The sequence below is a fragment of the Hyaena hyaena genome, unplaced genomic scaffold, assembly GCF_003009895.1.
Source record: "Hyaena hyaena isolate Hyena2069 unplaced genomic scaffold, ASM300989v1 scaffold_97, whole genome shotgun sequence".
NCBI classification, from domain to species: domain Eukaryota; kingdom Metazoa; phylum Chordata; class Mammalia; order Carnivora; family Hyaenidae; genus Hyaena; species Hyaena hyaena.
Window position 1 is genome coordinate 2231701 of NW_024080728.1, and position 24432 is coordinate 2256132.

Below are 24432 nucleotides of genomic sequence, written 5' to 3' on the forward strand. Positions count from 1 at the left end.
GCAGTAGATCAGTGTAGAAAAATGATTGTTTCTGGTATGTTTATGTGTATTTGGTCTTCAAAGGAGTTGTTAGGACACACTGAAGTTTTTGTTTTGTTTTCCTGTTTTCCCTGTACAGGCAGTGGAGGAGGAAATGGCTGTTCCTAATCACCTCTGCATTCGCCGCTGGACTACCAAGCATGTAGCTGTTTGGCTAAAGGATGAAGGCTTTTTTGAATATGTGGACATTTTATGTAATAAGCACCGACTTGATGGAATCACATTGCTAACATTGACTGAATATGATCTCCGGTCTCCTCCTCTGGAAATCAAAATCTTAGGGGACATTAAAAGGTTAATGCTTTCAGTCCGAAAATTGCAGAAAATACATATTGATGTTTTAGAAGAAATGGGATACAACAGTGACAGTCCCATGGGTTCCATGACACCTTTCATCAGTGCTCTCCACAGCACAGAGTGGCTCTGTAACGGGGAGCCTTCACATGACTGTGATGGACCTATCACTGATTTGAATTCTGATCAGTGCCAGTACGTGAATGGTAAAAACAAACATTCTATTCGAAGATTGGACCCAGAGTACTGGAAGACCATATTGAGTTGTATATATGTTTTTATAGTATTTGGGTTTACATCTTTCATTATGGTTATAGTCCACGAGCGAGTGCCTGATATGCAGACCTACCCACCACTCCCAGATATATTCTTAGACAGGTAAGTTTTGTTTCTAGTTGCCAAGTTTGCAGAAGGTTGCAATAACAGCAATGATAATATAGTTATGATAATTATGTTGGCTATTATTATTTAGGTTGATACATACTTTATCTGGTAGTGTATGAAGATATGCTTTGAAATTGCATTTTTGTCTTAAATTAGAGCTTAAGCTTATGTGAGTGGGAAAAGCCACTGCTTAATACTTTTTTATAGCTATATTATAGCTCCTTGGGCACTTCACATTTTAAAAAGGTTTCCTGGAACGATGTCTATAATACATGGGATTTGGTCACTTTTTCTTGATGAATGGGGTTTAAAAGCTTTTCCAAAACTATGGGGAAGGCTCCTGTATCACCAAATAAGTTGGAATGATCACAAATGATACAAATTGATTCATTGATGGTATCCTCTTGTTTTTATGAAGTGTTGCATGCATAAAAAGAATATAGTATATGCATATGAGAAGAACAGAACAAAACTCAAAACTGTTAGTTTTTATATTTGTGATTTTTAAAATCGATTTCAAGTTTGTAGAGCTTTCCTGATTGTTTTTATAAAATGTTTACCCTTCTGAAATTATCTTATAGAATGTATTTTTTTAATGAAGTGAATTAAAGTATCCATGTTGAGATGGCAAAATGACATGCTTATCACATTTTGTCCTCACAAACCCTGACTTAAAGTGTAGTAAGGAGGTTTTTGTTTAAGTTGTAAGCCTACAGGAATGCAGCAGATAAGAAATGAGAAAGTAGCCATACGTTTTTGGAAGTTTGAAAGTAGATGGATGAGTGGCAACAAACAGACCTAAAATAATCTAATTGCAAAATAGCAATTAGGAAAACCTAGAACCAACCCAATCTATGTTGCAGATTTCTCAAAACTCTGGATACTACAGATGAAAGGGTGGTGCTAAAAGAGGAATCTAATGAAAACTGTTGAAGAAACTGTTAGATCCCTATATCTCCTCCCCTTTTCTTTATAGTTTTCCCAATTATAAACAGAAGACCCTAAGAAAGTAAGGAAGAAAGCATGTGGGTATCTCAGGAAAGAGTATTTGAGGCAGAGGAAACAAGTTGTTCCTTGTTCATTGTTTCAAGTTGTTTCCTTGTCCAAGTTGTAACACAAGTTGCAAAAATCCTGAACTAGTAGCTTACTTAGCTTGTTTAAAGAACAGTAAATGAGAGATGGGAAGAACAGTTGGAGACGAAGTCTGAGAGGAGACAGGAATCCAGATTGTCTAGTGATTTGTAGATTATTGTATGGATTTTAGCTTTCATTCTGAATGAAAAGGGAAGCCATTGGAAAGTATGTAGGAAAAGAGTAGAACGACCTAACTACCATTTAAAAAGGAAACTAGTTGTTGTATTGAGAATAGCCTGGGTGTGAATGCGAGTTTGGCAAAGCAGGGATTAAACTATTGAATTCACCTTGACAAAAATGAGGTGTATTGGATAAGGATGGTGGTGGTAGAGATGGTGTGAAAGGGTCAAGTTCTGTTTATATATTTAGAAAGCACAGCCAACAAGATTTGCTGATGGATTTGCATGTAAGATGTAAGAAAAAAGTCAAGGATTACTCCAAGATTTTCGACCCGACAAGGATGGAGTTGCCCTTTACAGAGATGGGAAGACAGCTGACTTGGAAAGAAATATAAGGATTTGATTTTGGACATGTTACATTGAGATATCTTTTACACTAAATCATTATGTCAAGTAAGAGGTGGAAAGATGAGTTGGAGTTCAGAGAGATATAGGCTGAAATTTGGAAGTTACCAGTAGATAAAGGTATGATGTTAGACAAGGCCTTCTAGCCAGTGAGTTAGAAGCAGTAAGATTAGGGGTGCCTGTGTGGCTCAGTCGGTTAGGCATCTGACTTCGGCTCAGGTCATGATCTCACAGTTTGTGGGTTCGAGCCCCACTTTGGGCTCGGTGCTGACAGCCAGCTCAGAGCCTCTCAGAGCCTGGAGCCTGCTTTGGATTCAGTGTCTCCCTCTCTCTGACCCTCCCCTGTTCATGCTGCCTCTCTCTCTTTCAGAAATAAATAAAAACATTAAAAAAAAGAAAGCAATAAGATTAAAGATTGAGCCCAAGAACATTCTTTTCTTTCTTGCTTTTTTTTAAATGAATGGCCTATTTTATATTTCCTTTTTTAAAAATCTTTTTAATGTTTCTTTTGGGGGAGGGGGCATGAGCAGAGGAAGAGCAAAGAGGAGACAGAATCCAAAGCAGGCTCCAGTCTTGCAGCTGTCAGCACAGAGCCCAACGTTGGGCTCCAACTCACGAACCATGAGATCATGACCTGAGCCAAAGTCAGACACATAACCGACTGAGCCACCCAGGCACCCTCAATCCCAAGAACATTCTAACAGAAATCAGAGAAGTAAGGCAAAACGAGTAAAAAAGACTGAGAATGTCAGGGCAGAGAGAGAAAGTAATATCCTGAAAGCCAAGTTAAAAAAAAAAAAAAGTAAGAGGGCAGGAATAATTAATAATTAGCTGTTTTCAAGTGCTGCTGAGGGATCAAGTAAAATGTGGATAATTGACCACCAGATAGAGATATATAGATATATGTTGATCATCAGTGACCTTCACAAGAGTTAGTAAGAGCAGAAGCTAATTGTAATGGGTTCAAGAGAGAATATGAGACTTACTGAAATTTACCTAAAGGAATATAAGCCACAAATAGGAAGCAACATATGCAGAAGTTATTCATTGTGACGTTATTTGTAGTAATTGTAAATATTGGAAATAATATAAATGGCTATCCATGGAAAACTGGTTGAATATAATACTCTGCATAGCAAAGTACTACTTAATCATAAAGAAGAGTGAGGAAGATTTCTAAGAACTGATAAGGTTTTAATGGTACCAGCAAATAATCATGGATGGCCTATTTTGCAACATCCAGCATAGTAATTGATTCAGGCAAGTCATCAGTGCATGCTAAAATCATTAGGTGAAAGATCAAGGATATTCACATGATTTGAAAATATCATTTCATTGCAAATGACATATCAGATAAAGGACTAGTATCCAAAATCTATAAGGAACTTACCAAACTCCACACCCAAAAAACAAATAATCCAGTAAGAAATGGGCAGAAGACAGGAACAGACACTTCTCCAAAGAGGACATCCAGATGGCCAACAGACACATGAAGCGATGCTCAGTGTCACTCATCATCAAGGAAATACAAATCAAAATCACACTGAGATACCACCTCATGCTGGTCAGAGTGGCTAAAATGAACAACTCAGGAGACTATAGATGCTGGCAAGGTTGTGAAGAAATGGGCACCCTCCTACACTGTTGATGGGAATGTAAACTGGTGCAGCTGCTCTGGAAAACAGTGTGGAGGCTCCTCAAAAAATTAAGAGAACTCCCCTATGACCCAGTAATAGCAACGCTAGGAATTTACCCAAGGGATACAGGAGTGCTGATGCACAGGGGCACATGGACCCCAGTGTTCATAGCAGCACTCTCAACAATGGCCAAATCATGGAAAGAGCCTAAATGTTCATCAACTGATGATCAAGACGATGTGGTTTATATACACAATGGAATACTACATGGCAATGAGAAAGAATGAAATCTGGCCATTTGTAGCAACGTGGATGGAACTCAAGGGTATTATGCTAAGTGAAATAAGTCAGGTAGAGAAAGACAGATACCATATGTTTTTACTTATATGTGGAATAGGAGAAACTTAACAGAGGACCATGGGGGAGGGAAAGAGGAAAAATAGTTAAGGAGAGGGAGGGAAGCAAACTATAAGAGACTCTTAAATACTGAGAACAAATTGAGGGTTGATGGGGGGGTGGGGAAGAGGGGAAAATGAGTGATGGGCATGTAGGAGGGCACTTGTTGGGATGAGCACTGGCTGTTATATGGAGACCAACTTGACAATAAACTATAATAAAAAGTAATCATTTCACATACTACTTAATTATAGGAAGAATAAGGTAGCTTTACAGTGTCATGATGTGACGTGCATTATTTTAACCAAATAATCAAAAGTAGCATTTCAAACTGACATGTGTATTGCATGTGATGTTCACAATATCAACTATTTAATAATCTTGCCCCCCCAACATGTAACGTAAGTCTAATCATGAGGAAATTTTCAGACAATTCCAGAACAAGGAACAGTGTAATAAGACAGCTGATTTGGACTCTCCAAAAATGTAGATATTATAGTAAACAAAAGTCAGGCAGGGGGAATTGTAGGGATATTGAAGAGCTGTAACCAAGAGCAATACATGCACTTTATTTGGAACCTATATCAAGAAAAAAAATACTGCTATGAAGGACATTTTGGGGACATTTAGGAAATTTTGAGTATGGACTTCATATTAAACAATGTTGTGTAACACTTAATCACTGTTACAGTTTCCTGGGTATAATAGTGTATTGTGGTATGAAGAGGATATCCTTTTTTTCCTAGGGGATACATGTTGGAGTATTTAGGAGAAAAGTGTCATAAGATCAGCAGCTTACAGACATTTTGCAGGGGGCGGGGTCCTGTTCTTCCAAAAACAGTATGTGTGTATGTGTATGTAGGTATGCATAGAAAGTGAAATAAAATGAATGTGGAAAAATGGTAATTATTGTAAATAGTTGATGGATTTAAGTGAAGAGCTTAAAGTACTTATTCTTTCAACTTTTCATACCCAAAGAAAAGTAAAAAAAAAAAAAAATTGGGCAAAGAGAAAAAGAGAATGGGAAGAGAGAAATTGGAAACAATCAAATCTTAGAAGTTTTCCTGTAAAGGCAGTAGAGAAATCGGCTATATTATAGTATGTTTGTTGTATTGATGATAGGAATAACCCAATTTAGGTTATGGAATGATCAGAGTCATGTCCTTGAGTAAATGAAAAGGGATAGGATCTAGTGGGTGGGAGAGGTTGGTTTAGGCACATGGACTATTCATCCATAACAGAGGAGAAGATAGAAAATACAGAAGCACATTGCTAGATGTGATGGTAGAGCATGAGGAAATGCTCTCCTGATTTTATTTTCTCTGCGAATAGAGAGTTACAATGGAGAGAAAGATGGCATTTTGAGGAAAATGAATGAGGTGTAAAATAGTCATCTAGGAAACTAATTACACTTGTGTGATGTCGTAGCACGCCTCCTTGAAGTTAGTAGTCCTGTTGGCATTGTGTTTTTTCACTGCCTCACTCAAAATAGGTGGATGGAATAGGTGGATAATTGGATTTAATAAGCAGGGTTGAAGTTTTGCTAGGCAGTATGATGAAGGAAAAGCAGGCAAGGGAGTGATTATAATGACTGACTGTGGACTCAGGTGGATAAGAAGGAACATGAGGATATGAGATAGATGAGGGACAGTGAAAATGTTGTAAGATCAATGGATTTTAGGTCTCAAAATTATTGAAGTTGAGAGTGCTAGAAAGAATAAGATGGAAAGCAAAGAGGTGTTGGTTAATACAGGATTCTTGAAATTAAAATTATGAAAAGTAATCTGAGTAATGACAAGTAATGACAATATCCCGGTTATAACCATGGGTGCAGGTCACTGAAGTAGAATAAAAGACAAGGCCAAAGGGGAAGTAAAAAGAGAAGTGAGTAAGAAGAACCCAAGTTACAATAGAAGTTTTAGAGAAAGTGTGAACCAGAGGCTGAAATCTTCAAGAAATGAGAGAGAGGATACTGAGGTTCTATAGATGCCTATAACCAAGGCATAGTGGGAGAAAGAAGGAAAAATGACCTGAAAGAGAAGTGAGGATTTTATTTTAAAGTGTACAATTCAGTGGTTTTTAGTGCATTTACAAAACTGTACAGCTGTCACCACTAATTCCAGAATATTTTCATTCCTGCAGAAAGTAACTTCTGTGGCACCTGGGTGGCTCAGTTGGTTAGGCGTCTGACTTTGGCTCAGGTCATGATCTCACGGTTCGTGGGTTCAAGCCCCGTGTCGGGCTCTGTGCTGACTGCCAGCTCAGCCTGGAGCCTGTTTCAGATTCTGTGTCTCCCTCTCTCTCTGACCCTCCCTTGCTCACACTGTCTCTCTCTCTCTCTCTCTCTCTCTCTCTCTCTCTCAGAAATAAATAAAACATTAAAAAAAAAAGTAACGCCTATCCATTATCAGTCTCATTCCATTCCCTCCTCCCTCCATTCTCTGGCAACCACTAATTTACTTTCTGCAACTGTGAATTTGTCTATTCTGGACATTTCATATAAATGGAATCATACAATATGTGGCCTTTGTGTGTGTGGTTGGCTTCTTTCGTTTAGCATAATGTTTTCAAGATTCATCTATGTAGTAATATGTATCAGTACTTCATTCTTTTTTATTACAGAATAATACTCCATTGTATGGATATATACCACATTTTGTTTATCTGTTCATCAGTTTATGTTTGGGTGTGTCCACCTCTTGGCTACCATTAATAATGTTGCTTATGAACATTTGTGTACAAAGTTGTGTGTAAACACATATGTAATTTTCAGTTTGTAATGGGGATGTGAAACCAAATTTTGCCTAACTGCCTGTAGTGCCACCCATTGCAAATCTTCATGCTCTTAAACATTTAAGCTAGATTCATAGGAGAATGGTAGTGAGTGCTATAAGTATTTTTTCTGTATACTCTCAGATGTCTTTTTTCATTTTCTTGCACATGGACACTCCCAACATCCAGCAAATGTATCTGTGTTGGAGAGCTGCATCTGGGCTGCTGAACACATCATGCCTGCTTGGAAAGAGGCAAACGTGCTTAGGAATTTACATCCCTCCAGCAACGGCCCTTTACCAATGACTGATGAGATGCAGTATAAATATTTTATTTCTCTTCTCTCTAATTGGGACAACTTTTAGGTCAGACCTACACTCGGACCTACACTCGGACCTACACTGTCTCCCAAATTCCCCATAGAATTGAGCCACAATTACCCTTGCCATAGTTAACCTCACAAGCCTTTACCCCGCTTCCTTGCCTTCCTGGTCTCATTTCCTTACTACCTTAAGATTTTCCCTTGGGAACATTCCTAATCACTTTTACACTGATCTTTGTTTCAAAGTGTGTTTCTGAGGCTTATGCTACACAATTCCAAGACCTTCAGCACACCATAAACAGAAAATTAGGAGACAGGGATGCTTTTCTAGGCAGGCCCACTTAAAATAGTTTGAAAGGATAGTTGATAGCTGTAGTAGCAACGGAAGAACCAGAAGGCATTATAAAAAGCAAACATTTTTTTATCCTTTGGAAATACCTAGTAATACAATTGCTGGTAGACCCAAGTATATTTTTAAGTTATCAAGTCTCAAAATATTTATTTTCTAATCCCACAGCTAATAGAATTGCTAAAATGAAAAAATTTGATAGTAATGCCTGATGAGGATTCAGAGGAACTGATACTCTCATACATTGCTGGTAGAGATATAAAATGACAGAACTGCTTTGAAAACAGCTTGATAGTTGTGGCCTTTTTTTTTTTTTTAACAATTTGTTTTTTATTTTAGAGAATGTGAGCAGGGGAGAGGAGCAAAGGAGCAAGAGAGAGAGAGAGAGAGAGAGAGAGAGAAAGAAGTATCCTAAGCAGGCTCTACTCTCAGTGTGGAGCCTGACACAGGGCTCGATCCCACAACCCTGGGATCATGACCTGAGCCTAAATCAAGAGTCAGACATTAAACTGACTGAGTCACCCAGGTGCACCCAGTTTGATAGTTTCTTAAAAAGTTAAACGGGCCCCTGGGTGGCTCAGTCGGTTAAGCATCCGACTTTGGCTCAGGTCATGATCTCACGGTTCGTGGGTTCGAGTTCCACGTCGGGCTCTGTGCCGACAGCTAGCTCAGAGCCTGGAGCCTGCTTCAGATTCTGTGTGTGTCTCTCTCTCTGATCCTCCCCTCCTCATGCTGTCTCTCTCAGAAATAAAAAAATAAAAAATAAGTTAAATATACCCTTAACATAACCCTTAACAGTTTCAGTCCTAAGTATTTACCTAAGAGAAATTAAAACATATCCATGCAAAGACTGGTATGTGGTCTTTATTTAAAACCACCCAAAACTGGATATATCCATATCCATTACATATCCAAAATATCCACCAACCAGTGAAAGGAAAGGAAATTGTAGATAAAGAAAGAATAAAGAATTATACATCCAATAACATGGGTGAATCTGAAATATATTATGCTAAGTGAAAGTAGGCAGACATAAAAGGTATCTAGATAAATACTCTGTCATTCCATTTATATGCCATTCTGGGAAAGGCAAATCTATATAGGACAGAAATCAGTGACTTGTTGCCCCAGGGCTAGAAGTGAGAGGATTGACTACAGAGAGGCACAGGGAACTTTTTGGAGTGATGAAAATATTCTATATCTTTATTGTGGTGGCAGTTGTCAGTCATTACATGACTGGCAATGTTTGTCAGCCTCATTGAACTATACAGCTAAAAGGGGTGAATTTTTCTGGTTGTAAGTTAAACCTCAATAAATCTAACATTGAAAACAAGTTTGTCCTTCAGCCTGTCTTCCTCAGAAAACGACTGGAGGAAACACAATCAAAAACTAAGGAGTAAACTGAAAAAGAGGAGTACATGGATTCAGGAAACAAAGAATCTAATATGGAAAAGAGGAATTTCCAAGATGAAGGTCAAGTTTTACTTCAAAAAGCCATACAGAAGGCCTCGAAAATGCAGCTGTACTAAATTGGAAAAAAGCTCTAAGAGAGAATTTCCCAAAAGGAAAAATTGAGTTGGAAGAATAGTTTGAAAATGAATTGATGATAGGTACATAAGAAACAGAGCAAACCAAAAAAAAAAATTTTTTTTTAGCTCTAGAGAATTACAAGAATTTCTACTACAAGAAAGGGATTTAAGGGGCACCTGGGTGGCTCAGTCAGTTAAGCGTCCGACTTCAGCTCAGGTCATGATCTCACAGTTCGTGGGTTCGAGCCTCACATCGAGCTCTGTGCTGACAGCTCAGAGCCTGCAGCCTGCTTCAGATTCTGTGTCTCCCTCTCTCTCTGACCCTCCCCTGCTCACACCATCTCTCTCTCTGTCTCTCTCTCTCAGAAATAAATTTAAAAAAAAAACATTTAAAAAAAAAGAAAGGGATTTAATTATTGTTCTCTATTGACTCAGCTGCAAATGGTATTTAGAAACTTATATTAAGTAAAAGCCAAAAATTATTTTTTTAATTGAAACTGTTGAGAATAGGGGAGAGAAAATGGGAGTATGGGAGGCTGACTAAAAGATTTAATGCTAAATAAAACACAAGAGTGAAAGTGATTGCCTCTAGGAAGCAAGAATTAGGTAGGGGATGAGGCAGAAAACTTATTTTCTTTTTTTTTTTTTTATTTTATTTTTTTATTTATTTCTAGGAGACAGAGAGACAGCGTGAGCAGTGGAGGGTCAGAGAGAGGGGGAGTCACAGACTGAAACAGGCTCCAGGCTCTGAGCTGGCAGTCAGCACAGAGCCCGATGCGGGGCTCGAACCCATGAACCGCGAGATCATGACCTAAGCAAAAGTCAGACGCTTAACCAACTAAGCCACCCAGGCGCCCCAACTTATTTTCATCCTAAACATTGTAAAACTGTTTTACATACACACATATTTATACATATATACATATATATTATTTTTTTTTTTTTTAAAGAGAAACTGATTTTTTTTTTTAATGTTTTATTTATTTCTAGGAGAGAGAGAGAGAGAGAGACAGCGTGAGCAGGGGAGGGTCAGAGAGAGAGGGAGTCACAGACTGAAACAGGCTCCAGGCTCTGAGCTGGCAGTCAGCACAGAGCCCGACGCGGGGCTCGAACCCACGAACCGCGAGATCATGACCCAAGCAAAAGTCGGACGCTTAACCGACTAAGCCACCCAGGCGCCCCTACATATATATTATTTTTAATGTTCATTTAAAAATTTATATAGTTAAAAGTATTTTAAATCAGAAAATTTCTGATATGTGATATAACCCTTTCCCCCAGTAATGCCAGGTAAATAAGGCAGCAGTAGATTAAAAATGCATAAAAGGAGTCTTTTGAGGTAATAGATAAAGGATAAATCCTTGACTAAAGATAATGGACTCTCTTCACTTATTCTGAATAAGGTTTGGATAAGACTGTTAATATCTTTCTTTCAGATTTCATGTTTTATTTTTAAAAGATACCTTTATTTCTTTAGTTATAAAATTAACACATTGTACAATAAATTTTAGTGGAAATGTACAAAGAATAAAAATAAGACAACCAGGGGTGCCTGGGTGGCTTAGTTGGTTAAGCATCTGACTCTTGATTTCTGTTCAGGTCATGATCTCACAGTTTGTGAGTTTGAGCCCTGCATCAGACTCTACATTGGCAGTGTTGAGCCTGCTTGGGATTTTATCTTTCTCTCCCTCTCTCCATCTCTCCCACCCCCGCCACAGCTCATGCTCTCTGAATCTCTTAAAGTAAATACCTTTAAAAAAAATAATAAGACAATCACCTGGAGATGATGTATTTTCACTAATTAATTTCCACTTTTACCTCCTTCCCTTCTCAGTTGTCTTTTCCTCCTCCTCTCTTTTTATTTATTTTTTATGATTATAAGTAATCTCTGCACCTGATGTGGGGCTCAAACCCACAACCCGAAGATCAAGAGTCACAGATGCTCTACCAACTGAGCCAACCAGATGCCCTTTTTTCTTTCTTTTTAAATTAAGAAATGTGACATGTATTCTACTAGTGGGTAACCACAGGAGCTGTGGATTTGGTGAGGAAAGAGGAATCAGTGGAAAAAATAGAAGAAAACGGATATAAAACAAAGGAGGGCAGAAAAATAAAGGAGTAAAAAAAAACAACACTATTTACTGCCTTTAAAACAAAACTAAACAAACAAACAAATTTACTGTAAGAAAAACAAAAGTCAAGTTCAAGCCCTGATTGTCTGGATTCTGCAGTTAGCACATCATGCAAGAGGTGAACCTTTTCCCATTGATGTTTGTGGGCAGTTTTGTATCTGGGTCTACCATTCTACAGGGAGGAAGAAAAGAATTGTAACTTCTTCATAGAGAACCGTTAATTGGGAATCAAAAACAGCAAAGAAGTTTTGGCAAATGGGATAATTGATGAAACAGTTTTTCCCCCAATTTCTTTAAATATCCTCTCCTAAAAGAGGTAAAAGTTGCAGAAACCATCTAGAAGAGTATAGTGTTGCAAAAGGTGTCATGTACATACACTTCTTGTCAGTTGAAATGTACTTTTTTTCTATTCCAGTGTTCCTAGAATTCCATGGGCCTTTGCCATGACAGAAGTATGTGGGATGATTTTGTGCTATATTTGGCTCCTGGTTCTTCTTCTTCACAAACACAGGTACCTCAGTTATTCCATTAAAAGACAAAATATTTTTACTGTCTTGGATAAAGTTAATCAAATCTTGTTTCTCCCTTTGTGGTTTCCTTGTTAATTTCCTTCTTTAGTCATTATGGAAAATGTTTTGGGTTTGATCAACAAGAATTTAGTTATATTCTGAATGTATTCTGGATGCCAAGATCAGAGTTGGTAATGTTCAGCCATTAGCCATCGCTGACAGTCTAGCTTTAACTTTCCTTGGAAACTGGAAATATCACAAACTGGAAATCTCACTTTCTTTTTTTTTTTTTAATGTTTTATTTATTTCTAGGAGAGAGAGAGACAGCGTGAGCAGGGGAGGGTCAGAGAGAGAGGGAGTCACAGACTCTGAAACAGGCTCCAGGCTCTGAGCTGGCAGTCAGCACAGAGCCCGACGCGGGGCTCGAACCCACGAACCGCGAGATCATGACCTAAGCGAAAGTCGGACGCTTAACCGACTAAGCCACCCAGGCGCCCCTGGAAATATCACTTTCTGTAGAAAGATAGAAAGTCCTCCAAGGATGGTCTTTGGACAAGGATAGTGTTTGAATGGAAGACATTGTTCTCTGCTTGGAGGAAGCTCATTAGAAAAGGGATTATGTTGCACACCTTTCACATCTATCTAGCCAGTGTGGTTTGCTTAAGGTGGTATAGGAAATTGCAGAATAGGGAAAGTGCTTCTTTGACACTTCCACTAAGAAATATAAAGGAAAGAATATTTTTTATTAAGAAAAAAGTATAAGGGGAGGCTTCTTTCCTACTTAATGAGAGGGAATTACTTGATTTAACTCTGAATTGCCTGAAACCAGAGGTGATTTAAAAACATGTATAACACCAGTACTTCTGGTTTAACTTTGACTCACAAGACCTGGTGACTTTGAATTTATCCACTCTTGACAAGAAAGAGAAAGAGTTTACCTTGTAGGAAATTGTGGTAGGTTTAACAAAGCATAGCAGTGGCCAGTTAAGTGCAAGTTTTAAAGTTTAATTAGTCAAAGAAAGTGTTTCTCAAAGTGTGCTCTTTGTACTACTTTCATTAGACTCAACAGGTTTCTTATTAAACTGTAGATGCCTAGGCTCTATCCCAGGTGTACACACTAAAATTTGAGATGTCTTAATCTGTGTTCCACGTTTTTTGAGGGTGGGAAGAGCATTTCAAAATGTGTAAAGCATAATTCCTGTTTTTAAGAATCTTCTAGTCTGTTTTGGTTTAAGGCATTTTAAAAAATAATACGACAGTGCAAGTGATATTTAAAAAAATTTTTTTTATGTTTTATTTATTTCTGAGAGAGAGAAACTCAGCATAAGCAGGGGAGGGTCAGAGAGAGAGGGAGACACAGAATCAGAAGCAGGCTTCAGGCTCTGAGCTAGCTGTCAGCGCAGAGCCTGACGCGGGGCTCGAACCACAAACAGTGAGATCATGACCTGAGCCAAAGTAGGACGCTTAACCGACTGAGCCACCCAGGTGCCCCGACAGTACAAGTGATATTACAATGCAGTTCAAAATTTTTGTTAGGTATACTTAACGTAAAACTTGGTATTTAGAAAAACTTGGCATTTTAAAAAATTTTTTTGTTTATTTTTGAGAAAGACAGAGTATAAGTGGAGGAGGGGAAGAGAGAGAGGGAGACACAGATTTGAAGTAGGCTTCAGGTTCTGAGCTGTCAGCACAGAGCCTGATATGGAGCTTGAACTCAGAAACTACGAGATCATGACCTGAGCCAAAATGGGACGCTGAATCAACTGAGCCACCCAGGCTCCCCAAAAGACTTAGTATTTTATAGCTTAAGTTTAAGTTAGGAGAGGTTAGAGAATATTTATTAAATAGCTACTATCAGTACTGAGGTACCTGTGTTACTGTCAGTAACAATTCATAGTGTTATTAATGAGCAAAAAATTCCCCAGAATCATGTGTTTAATTTTATTTCTCATAAAATAAACAATTTATGAGCCATAGATGAATAACAGGGCTAACCGATTAAGCTAAGAATCAGCTAGGTACTAGTCTTACTTCTTTCTCACTAGCTTCTTTACCTTCTCTTAGCTATATTTTCTTATCAATGAAATGATGCTCTTAGGTCTGCATTGTCTAACATGGCAGGTATTAGCCACATCTGGCTATTTAAATTAATGAAAATGAAATAAAATTAAAATTCAGTTCATTGGTTGTACTAGTCACATTTCAAGTACTCAAGAGCCACATTTAGATACCTTTTTTAGACAGTACACTTATAGAGCATTTCCATCATTGCATAAAGTTGTATTGGACAATGATGCTTTAGAATGAAGAGTTCTCTAAGATTTCTGTTCTCTTCAAAGAGTCTAGTACTAGTAGTTTTCCTGTCTTTTCTCCCTTTAGGTAAACACTTGATGCCTGGAGTTTTTTTGGTTTGCTTCCTTCTGATCTTTCTCTCTTTTTTGGTCGCTCTGTTCACAGGTCAATACTTCTTCGAAGGCTCTGTAGTCTGATGGGTACTGTGTTCTTGCTTCGCTGCTTTACCATGTTTGTGACCTCCCTCTCCGTGCCAGGACAGCACCTGCAGTGTACTGGAAAGGTAGCCTGCTACCTCTTTATCATTCTTCCCTTTTGTTCTTGGTGGGTCGATGGCACCATTTTTGTAATAGGGCTAAGGTTTTGCTCTTAATAGTAAAATGTGCTTTTCAGTATTTTCAGTATCTGTAAGAAACCTCTAGGAATGATGGTAGAAATCTTAAGCCAGAATCTACCTCCCTGTTATATCTGTCCATTGAAACTGGTCCTGTGCCATGAAGCTATAGAAAACAAGTTTCTTTTGGGGCACCTGGGTGACTCATTCTGTTGAGCGTCCAACTTTGTCTTAGGTCATGATCTCACTGCTTGTGGGTTTGAGCCCACGTAGGGCCCTATGCTGACAGCTCAGAGCCTGGAGCCTGCTCCGGATTCTGTGTCTCCATCCGTCTCTGCCCCTCCCCCGCTCACATTCTCTCTCTCTCTCTCAAAAATAAACAAACATTAAAAAAATTTTTTTTAAAGAAAGAAAAGAAAAGTTTCTTTCAGTTATCATTTTGGTTCCTCATATGAAATGACTCTGGTCACTTCAGTGTCCTCATCATTTCTTTTTTAAAAGTTTTACAGTTTGACCATATTCCATTTAAAGTATTCTAAACTCTATTCTAAACTTTACTCTTTCCTAGGACATACTAAATAATGGCTGATTTATTGTTTTTGTTTTAAACTTTGTAGCTTGTTTTGCTATATTGTAGACATATCTTCTTTTCTGATTGAATTGAGAGAGGAGAGATTATGCAGATGGAAACAACAACAAACCCAGATAAGAAAAAAAATTATTTTTAACCTGAAAACCACCTGTACTATACAAAATTGGCCTTTGAGACTCATTAACGTTGGACAGAAGAATTTATTATCCTACTATTCTAAACTTCCATACTTTGGTCATATATTCCCAAATATTCAAATATATGTGTTAACACCACCTTTGTTGTTGTTTTAATATTCTTTGTAAAGTGTAAAACATAATTAAGTGTCAGTTCTTCTAGTGCAATATAAATAGCTGAAATGCCAGCAAGGGAAGATTAAGCAGCCAAAGGAGATCAAGAATTAAAAATACAGCCCTGAGCTGAAGGGTGACAAAACTTTCTCAAGGTATTAGGAGACTGACCAGTAAGCAAGAGGGCAAGGTTAATATGACATTTAGGATTTTGTGTAAAGGAAATGTTTTATTTTTTTTAAAAACATATAAATTAAAAAGTGAAAGCTCACATGGGCACCTGGGTGACTCAGTTGGTTAAGCATCTGACTTCAGCTCAGGCCATAGTCTCACAATTCCTGAGTTAAAGCCCTGCATTGAGCTCACTCGCTCGCTCTCGCTCTCTCTCAAAAATAAACATAAAAAAAGTAAAAGCTCACATAATTCCTTCTTTCACCCATCCCATAAATAATACTGTTACCAGTTGGGTATATAGCTACATGGACTATTTTTAAGCATGGTTACACATTCACATAAGTTTATAAAATAGATACTTTTTAAATAAAAGATGAGATTATATTGCAGATATTGTTCTTTAACTTATGTTTTATTTAATATGTTGTTTACTTTTTTTCTAAAGAAATGCATATGTTTATACCTCATTTTTTTTAATGGCTACAGTGTTCCATTATATGATTTACCAGTTTCCAAATGATATATATACATTTATGTTGTTTCCAAATCTTACTATTTATAAACAGTGTCTTTGTAAACATCCTGGTACATTTATGTATTTTCACTTATTTAAACATCTACTTAATGATAAATTCCTGGAAGTGGTATTTTGAAATCAAAGAACATATACATTAAAAATTGTGACGATATTATTGCTCAAATGTTTACTAGAAGAGACAGATTTTTTCATTACTATCTACACTGTATACATGTCAGTTTTCCCACTCCTGTGCCAGCACTACTTACCAATTTTTGGACTCATTGCCATTCTGATTAATGAAAGATGATGGTATGAGACTTTTATATTTTCTATTTAAATCTTTACTCTTCTGAATTTATTTCTGTACATGGTGTGAAATAGGGATAGAATCGTTTCCCCCAAATAGTATGGTATTTGATTAGAAGAGATTTTAAAGAAGAAAAATATAAGCTTATTACACTGAAAAGAGAATTTCCTATGACTGAGGGATTTAATTGTTGGGTCAGCCACTAAAGAGAATAGTATATGTACATAGCACTGCAACATGTACTACAAAAATAAATTAGATACCATTCCTCTATAGTATGGATAGCCCCTTTTCTGTCTCTAATGACTGTTTTTCATTATCAGTTAGTTATATATGGGCATTTCTATTCAAATCCGCCCTAAATACTGTTAATTGCTTTAAATTACAATATAACCTACTTATTGACCTGTATTATTTGTAGCAGTTGTTAAAAATAGAAGGTTAAGGTGGTAGTAGCTAGCAATCAAATCCCTTACAGTGAACTCCGTAGGGCATTTTCATTGAAATAAAGTAATTGCTTGAAATCTCATTCCCAGAAGTAGGAGGTCTAGGGACAAAACCAAGAAACCTGCCTGTTTTTGAAATTAGCCATGGCCCCACCCTAAGGAAAGAACTACTTAAAGCAGATTTTTATACTTGTTTCATCAACGCATCTTAGTCTGTTGTGTTTTAATTTTTCTTTTTCTGGAAGGATATTTGGGACATTTAAGACTGGAAGGGATAGGGAGACTTGAGGAACTTGAGTAAATGATTGCTTTCTTTTGACTGGCATCACTTGTTTCCTGTCCCTGGCTGAGAGATATTTTCCTAGTAGTCTCTGTCCTTTACTGCCTAATTTCTTACTTTCACAAGAGTATCATCTCCAACCCTGTTCTTATTAGAAGTCTTAGAGGAACCAAACCATGTATATTTTAGTAACTTCTCTTTCCTTTTCTCTAATAATAAATTCCTCTTCCTGTCCTGCCTTCCACTGAGGCAGAAAGGGAAAGCTGGGTATCGTGTAATCAGTAGGTGAGATTTCTAATGAAATGCGGTATCTAATGAGGTTATTTCTGTTGTTAATTAGCTACAGTAGAATCTTTAAAACATAGGACAATTTTGTTGTTTGTTTGGCTTTTTGTTTTGTAAGTGTGTGTGTGTGTGTGTGTGTGTGTGTGTGTGTGTGTTTAAAGATCTAACTGGCTTTAGTAAATGACTGATGAATTGGGCAGCACCCCATCTAGCAAGTAGAGACGTAGGATTTTGGAACTGGTCTTCCTAGACAAAGAATCATATCCTCATTTAGTTACTTACTAACTGTGTGACCTCTCTAAGCCAGTTTCCTCATCTACACAATTGAATCACTTCATAGGATTGTTGTGGAAATTAAATACAGTAACACATAAGGCACTTAGCAGTATGCCTTACACATAGTAAATGCATATTAAAATTTTAGTAATTTTTGTACAGTTATTATGTGTTAAATGCCTTAAAAAAATGACCTTTACTCAAAACTCTTCCTCAAAATGGATTGCTTTTTTAAGCTTATATGTGGGAGTTGGGATTAGATTTGGTTGTTAATAACAGGAAATTCAAGGTGGCATAGTTTAATAAGCAAACAATGGCTTATTCGCTCTCATAAGAGAAATCTGAAAGTAGGTCACTTATAACTATATGGACTTATCAAAAACCCATGATTCTTCTCTCTTTCTGTTCTCCTATCCTAACACTTGGCTTGTATCCTCAAGGCTACTTGGTGGTCCAAGATGGCTGCTAGAGCTTCAATGATCATATCTGAGTTTTAGGCTAGAAGGAATAGTTGTCTCTTTCCTTTATAATTAACCTTCCCAGAAATCTTTTACACTTCCATTTATATCTTACTATATAAAGTTTAGTCACATAACCACACCAAGCCTGCAAGAGAGGATAGGAAATACAGTGTTTCAGTTGAATTCATTGCTGCCTCAAATAAAGTTGAGATTCTGTTACCAGTTAAGAAGGGGAGAATAGGGTCACCTGGGTGGCTTAGTTGGTTAAGCATTCAACTTCAGCTCAGATCACGATCTCAAAGTTCATGAGTTCAAGCCCCACGTTGGGCTCTGCACTGACAGCTCAGAACCTGGAACCTGCTTCAGGCTCTGTGCTGACAGCCCAGAGCCTGGAACCTGCTTAGAATTCTGTGACACCCTCTCTCTCTGTCCCTCCCATGCTCACATGCTCGCTCGCTCTCTCTCTCAAAAATAAATAAACATTAAAAAGCGGGGGGGAGGCTAGACATTGAATGGTAGCCATTGCCACTGTCTTAGCCTATTTCTTAATTGGCAGGAACAGCCAGCAAATACTACTGTATTATTGGATTAAAAACTTGGAAATAATTTGTGTAATAGTGACCTTTTCATTGTAAAGGAACTTCTAGTAGAGAAATTTGAATTACATTGATTTCATGTAATTATCAGAATAGTTCTGACCACCCTTTCTTGATGTCTGGAATTAGACTGGGATTCTGGTTGCTTTTCTTTAGATCTTATTTCTAAGTCATTCAGCATTTGAATTTCAATGGGAGTGGATGTTCAGAAACCCCTACCTCTCTAATCTGTAGCTTTCTTTATAGATCTATGGCAGTGTATGGGAAAAACTGCACCGGGCCTTTGCCATTTGGAGTGGCTTTGGTATGACTCTAACTGGTGTTCACACTTGCGGAGATTACATGTTCAGTGGCCACACAGTCGTCCTAACTATGCTGAATTTCTTTGTCACTGAATGTAAGTATCTTTTTAATCCTTCCATGCATATCAGATGACTGGCTGCAGAGGAGGCTATGGGAAGGGTGTCACGTTCTGTGAAGAATGAAAGGAACAGAATGACCTAGGAAACACATGACTTAGAAGCATTGGAAGGGATGTGGTTTTGAAATGATCTTTCTGTCCTTTCCCCAGATACACCAAGAAGCTGGAATTTCTTGCACACTTTATCCTGGGTTCTCAACCTCTTTGGAATCTTCTTCATTTTGGCTGCCCATGAACATTATTCCATTGATGTGTTTATCGCCTTTTATATCACGACAAGACTCTTTTTGTACTACCATACTCTAGCCAATACCAGAGCATATCAGCAGAGTAGGAGGGCAAGAATTTGGTTTCCCATGTTTTCTTTTTTTGAATGCAATGTTAATGGTACAGTACCTAATGAATATTGTTGGCCATTTTCAAAACCAACAATAATGAAAAGATTAATTGGATAAAGACTACCTTTGTAATGGGTTCATGATTAAATATATAGTAGTTGTTGAAAGTGAATAACTTTGCTTTCTCCCCCTTGGTTGTTCCTGGATGCCTTGCTTTTGGGCTTATATGTTGACAAAGTAAAGTTCCATGTTCTGAGCAAGGCTGTGATTATAGAATTCAAGAAAGAACAATCAAGAGTCCTTACAGATCTGTTTGAAAAGGAAGCTTAAGTTTAAGTAGATGTTTCCTTAAATTTCTCTTTCAGCAAACAATGTTGTGATCAAAGTTAGGCTGTTATCTTTACCTGTTGAGTGCTAGCTTGTTGAACTTAAGCAATTTGCTGGTTGAAAGTGGTTTTGTTTATTTGTTTGTTTTTAATTTCATTAGGATTCTAGTCAAGAAATAATTTTTTTAAGCTCCTTAATATCTTCAAGGGAAAAACCCCTACCAAGTGAGCAGTATTTGATCTTTGAACTGATCTCTGTCTTTTTAAAAAATGCAACTCTAGAAGGTAATCTGTATTACTAACAAATAATTTTTGCTTTCTGAACCATCTGTAAGAAAAGTATACTGATCATACCAGGATGCCTGAAACAAGAAAAGAATGAAAAAGACTATACACGAAGCGACAGTACAAATATGGTAGTGGAATTTTTCACCAAAGATAAAACAAAAGATGCAGTTCCTGTTTTGTTCTGAGGGCTCGGTATGACCATCAGTGAGTATTTTTGAGGGAAAAGTGGCTGCATCCATAAGAATCAAATTGGCTTAATTTTAGTGAGGTAGGTACCTGGAACAACTTTATGCTGTAGTTGTTAGTTAGACTTATGACAACCCAATTTTATGCTTTTTAATGATGTTATTTAATGAGCAAAATAGTGGAGTGTTTTAACAAATGTTAGATAAAGTTCTTATGTCCTTAAGTAGGGAGGTATGCATGCAAAGAATATTTTTTCTATTTCGGAAAAGAAACATTTAACAGGCTGCAGACATAATACAGTTCTTTGGTTTTTGATATATGTCATTCTTGGCCATAAGAAGTAAACAGTCTCAAATATATTTGGATATAAAAAGGTTTTGTTGTGTTCCATTTTTAAATACAATTGTGTACATACATTCTTTCTATTTTTTGTCTTAATTTGGCAGTCAGAAAGTGATATGACTTAGTTAAGGTTTACACTAGAAATTTAGTACCGTAAGTCATCTGACCTCTGTGATAACATTTGTCACTTTATTTTTAATGATTTTAATAGTTACAACAGTAGAATGGTTATGGAATTGGAATTTGAGCCCCTACTGATTGAGCTTAGCCACTTGGAAAATTAAGTGTGTAGTTTTTACATTCCATTTTAAAACAAGGAGTTAGAAAAAGTGCTGACATATTGAGGTCTAAAATCAGGCCACTTAGCTGAAACCTGCTTGTCATGTGAGTGAAATATTTTATTTTTGCGTTTTGAGTCCTATTCCCACTCCTGTATAAGCTGTAGAGGAGCTTGAATGGCTAGAGCAGGAAAGGAATATTATGCAAACAAGTTTCAGCCAGTGCTGAATTACCCAATTTGAGTCTACTATGAACATTATTTTTTATTTCTCACCAGAGAAATGACACAAGGCAATTCAAGTTTAAAATTATGATTATTATAATTATGATTTTATTATTGTTTTAAAATTCATACTTAAGAATCTTATAATATCTGAAGTTATTGGATTTTTTACATGCTAGGGACAAAAATGCTAACACTTCATCTAAGGAAACTGCATAATCATGAAGGGTGAAGGATGTTTCTTATGCCACTTAGAGTATTTTGACTCTTGAGGTCAAAAGATGTGTAACTGCCATTCTTTCCAAGTGACAGAGCAAGCCCGTATTTTAGCTATGGAGGGACTAATGTTGGCTTTTGAAAACCTGTTTGAAAAAAAATCTGTGGCAGCATTAATTCATGAAGTGGATAGCTACTTAATGATAAGTTTCCTAACATCAGTCTTCTTTCCTTCATATGGATACTATTCTAGAACAGAATAGAAAAAAAAATTGTAACTAACTTTGCAGCACTCTTGACATTGAGAGTGCCTAACAGCAGACTCCAGTGAGGATTATAAAATAAGTTTTCAGCCTTGCATTTGTCATATCTGATTTGAGGAAAAGATAAGCTAGATTTATAACTAATATAAGGCAGTGTTTACATAAATCCATCATCTCCAAGTCTCTTTCTTGGAAAACTTTGACACAAAATTCTTTTCCATTTATTTTTTAAATATGAAACCTACATTACACTTGGTTTTTTGTTTTTTTTTCATTTTGTTTTGTCCAGAAACTTTCCAGATTTTGTCTTTGTATTTTTTTGTTGTTGTTAAAATCTAAACATTGGAAAGGTGGTATTTATAGTCACATTCTGGGTGTGAATGTGCTAGGTGGAGAAGCTGCAAGCCTTAGATCTATATATTTTTTGCCCTGTTTTCAGTTGCAGGCTTGTGAAAGCTTATATCATTACTGAAATTTCAGTATAGAATGAACCAAGAAGGTTTTGATTTGGGGATGTAAACTGGAGGTTGTATTGAAAGTCCTCAATGCATTTCTCTATATTCCTGACAGTGTAGCCTTTTTTCTCTTTTTTCTTTTTATTTATTTTTCTTTTTTTTTAAGTCCATGCAGGGCATTGTTACTGAAGGGTAATTGAAGTTAGTAGGGAGTAGGAGATTTTGAAGAAGGCACGTTTACTGTTATTACTGAGTAATTTGGGAGAAACCGTTTTTGGCTCTGCTGCAGAATTCTCAAATGCCTGTTCTCTCCATAGCTCTCTGTGGTCAGAATTGCTGGGGTAAAAATACAACTTCCATATCTGTTTAAGTTGGGTTTTTTTTGTTTTTTTGTTTTTTTGTTCTTTTTTTTTTGTAGTCAGAAAGCAATGAAAGTAATCTTAGAACCAGTCAGCTAAAGAAATGTGGACTGTTCACAGCAAAACACCCACTGACTGAAAGACTTGCTGATTGTGTAACTCACACAACACAAGTGGCTCTTTCTTACCCTGAACCTGCCTAAGTGTTTTTACTTAGAATTTCAAAAATCTTACAATTTGTAAATGGAGAACCGAGGAGCCAAATCCTTTTACAGCTGAAATGAAACAGTGTGTTTTAGAGACATCTGTTTGGAAAGTGTTAATTTATATACTCAAAGTCATATTCATAACACTAACCTGCTTTGAGTGTATTCAGCAAAAGGCAATTTCATCATTAGTTTTATAGTAAACATTTTTTAAGGATCCTTGTTCTAAAGTGCTTGAGGATGTTAACCATATTCTTGTTTTAAACTCTGTGATCTAATAAATTTAATTCTTTGAAGTCTTTTTGTAGACCTAAGTTATCCCTTACAAAAAGTAATTATAGTAATAGTTATGTGTCAGTTCTTTAAGGTATTCAGGCATTTGAGACAAGAAAGTTCTCTTTTAGAGTAGTCCAATAGCTTTCCTAAGCAGGATTGGTTTCATTTAGATAGTTTCAAAGCCAACAAAGCATGTCAGTTTTAATGCCATCTTTACTTGCTGGTTAAGATGGTGTGCATTTGTAAAAAGGGTAGCCTGAATTACCCCATACCTCTGTAGAGGTGACTTGTTTTGATTGTTAGTAACATCAGAAGTCAGACTGCTTCAGGTGACAAGTGAGAAAGGAAAGAAGTTGAGGGTTTTTCCTTCTCTGAGAAGCTCTGAATGACTGAAAGTACTATGAAAGTAGTTTTGATCTCCCCTCTCACCTACCTCTCACACCCAGTGAATGCCACCAATTTCAAGTAACTAAAATGTGGCCTATTATTTTGCATCAAGTTCAATAAAAACATCTATGAAATCTGTAAGCCATAATTCAGCTACCTGTAAAGTTGGTTTTTAGAATATGTTCTAACCTAAATTAGCCAAAGGACTTTTTATTCCAGTGCACTCCACGTTTAAGCATAAGGTGCTTTGTGCCTGATGTGGAGGAGAAAGAAAGAATACTATAATAATTTTGTTGTTATTTCAGGTCTGTTTCAGTATAAGCTACTGGCTTATTAATGTCATCTTAAAAATGCTTAATTTTAACAATTTTTTTATTGAGATACTCAATGGATTGTTAGGACAATTGAAGTATTCCTGATATGGAACAAAGGAAGTGGAAACTGGTACTTGGCAGGGGAAGCAAAATTAGTTTGGACTTAAGTGGGCGTGTTTTGTTTTAAGAATGCTACCTAAATGTTACTCTGTCCACAGAGAAACTAGTATTACTTGAAGATGTGAATGTTCCTGTGGTAGCCATACCTTGAAGCACAGTATTGTATATAAGTAAATATCTTGATTCTAAATTAAAGCCAGATTTAACTAATATATATTATTTTATATCTTTGTTGTATTAAAATGTTTAAAACCACTAAAAATAAAACATTTGAAAGTTGGATTGCAGTCTTTTCTTTGAGTGTCTTTGTATTCCTAATACAGCTGGTCTATTTTTTATACAGTAAGTTTTTGTTTTTGTGAATGACTGCACCCAGGAACTTTAAATCTTAATATAGTATCTAGCCCCTGACATTTACTAATTCTTAATTGTCTTTTAGATAAGCCCTTTGCCCTTTCCCTTTTCTTTTGTGTAAACTAGAAAAGTGATCTTCCTGAAGGTATTAGAATAATTGTAGGTTAAGGTGAGAGGGAGGAAAGAGAAGCAAATAGCTAATTAT

At 36.8% G+C, this 24432-nt stretch overlaps 1 protein-coding gene across 2 annotated transcripts in view; it reads left to right on the forward strand.

Moving 5' to 3' along the window:
- Nucleotides 1-24149, forward strand: part of SAMD8 (sterile alpha motif domain containing 8) — a 55153-nt gene extending 31004 nt beyond the window's left edge. For both annotated transcript variants that reach the window (XM_039235191.1, XM_039235192.1), the window contains exons 2-6: nt 119-711; nt 11928-12023; nt 14479-14596; nt 19121-19271; nt 19446-24149. In XM_039235191.1, the coding sequence (XP_039091122.1) occupies nt 119-711; nt 11928-12023; nt 14479-14596; nt 19121-19271; nt 19446-19750 (1263 nt within the window). In that variant the 3' untranslated portion in view covers nt 19751-24149. The remainder of the gene's footprint in view (nt 1-118; nt 712-11927; nt 12024-14478; nt 14597-19120; nt 19272-19445) is intronic.
- The last annotated feature ends 283 nt before the right edge of the window (nt 24150-24432 follow it).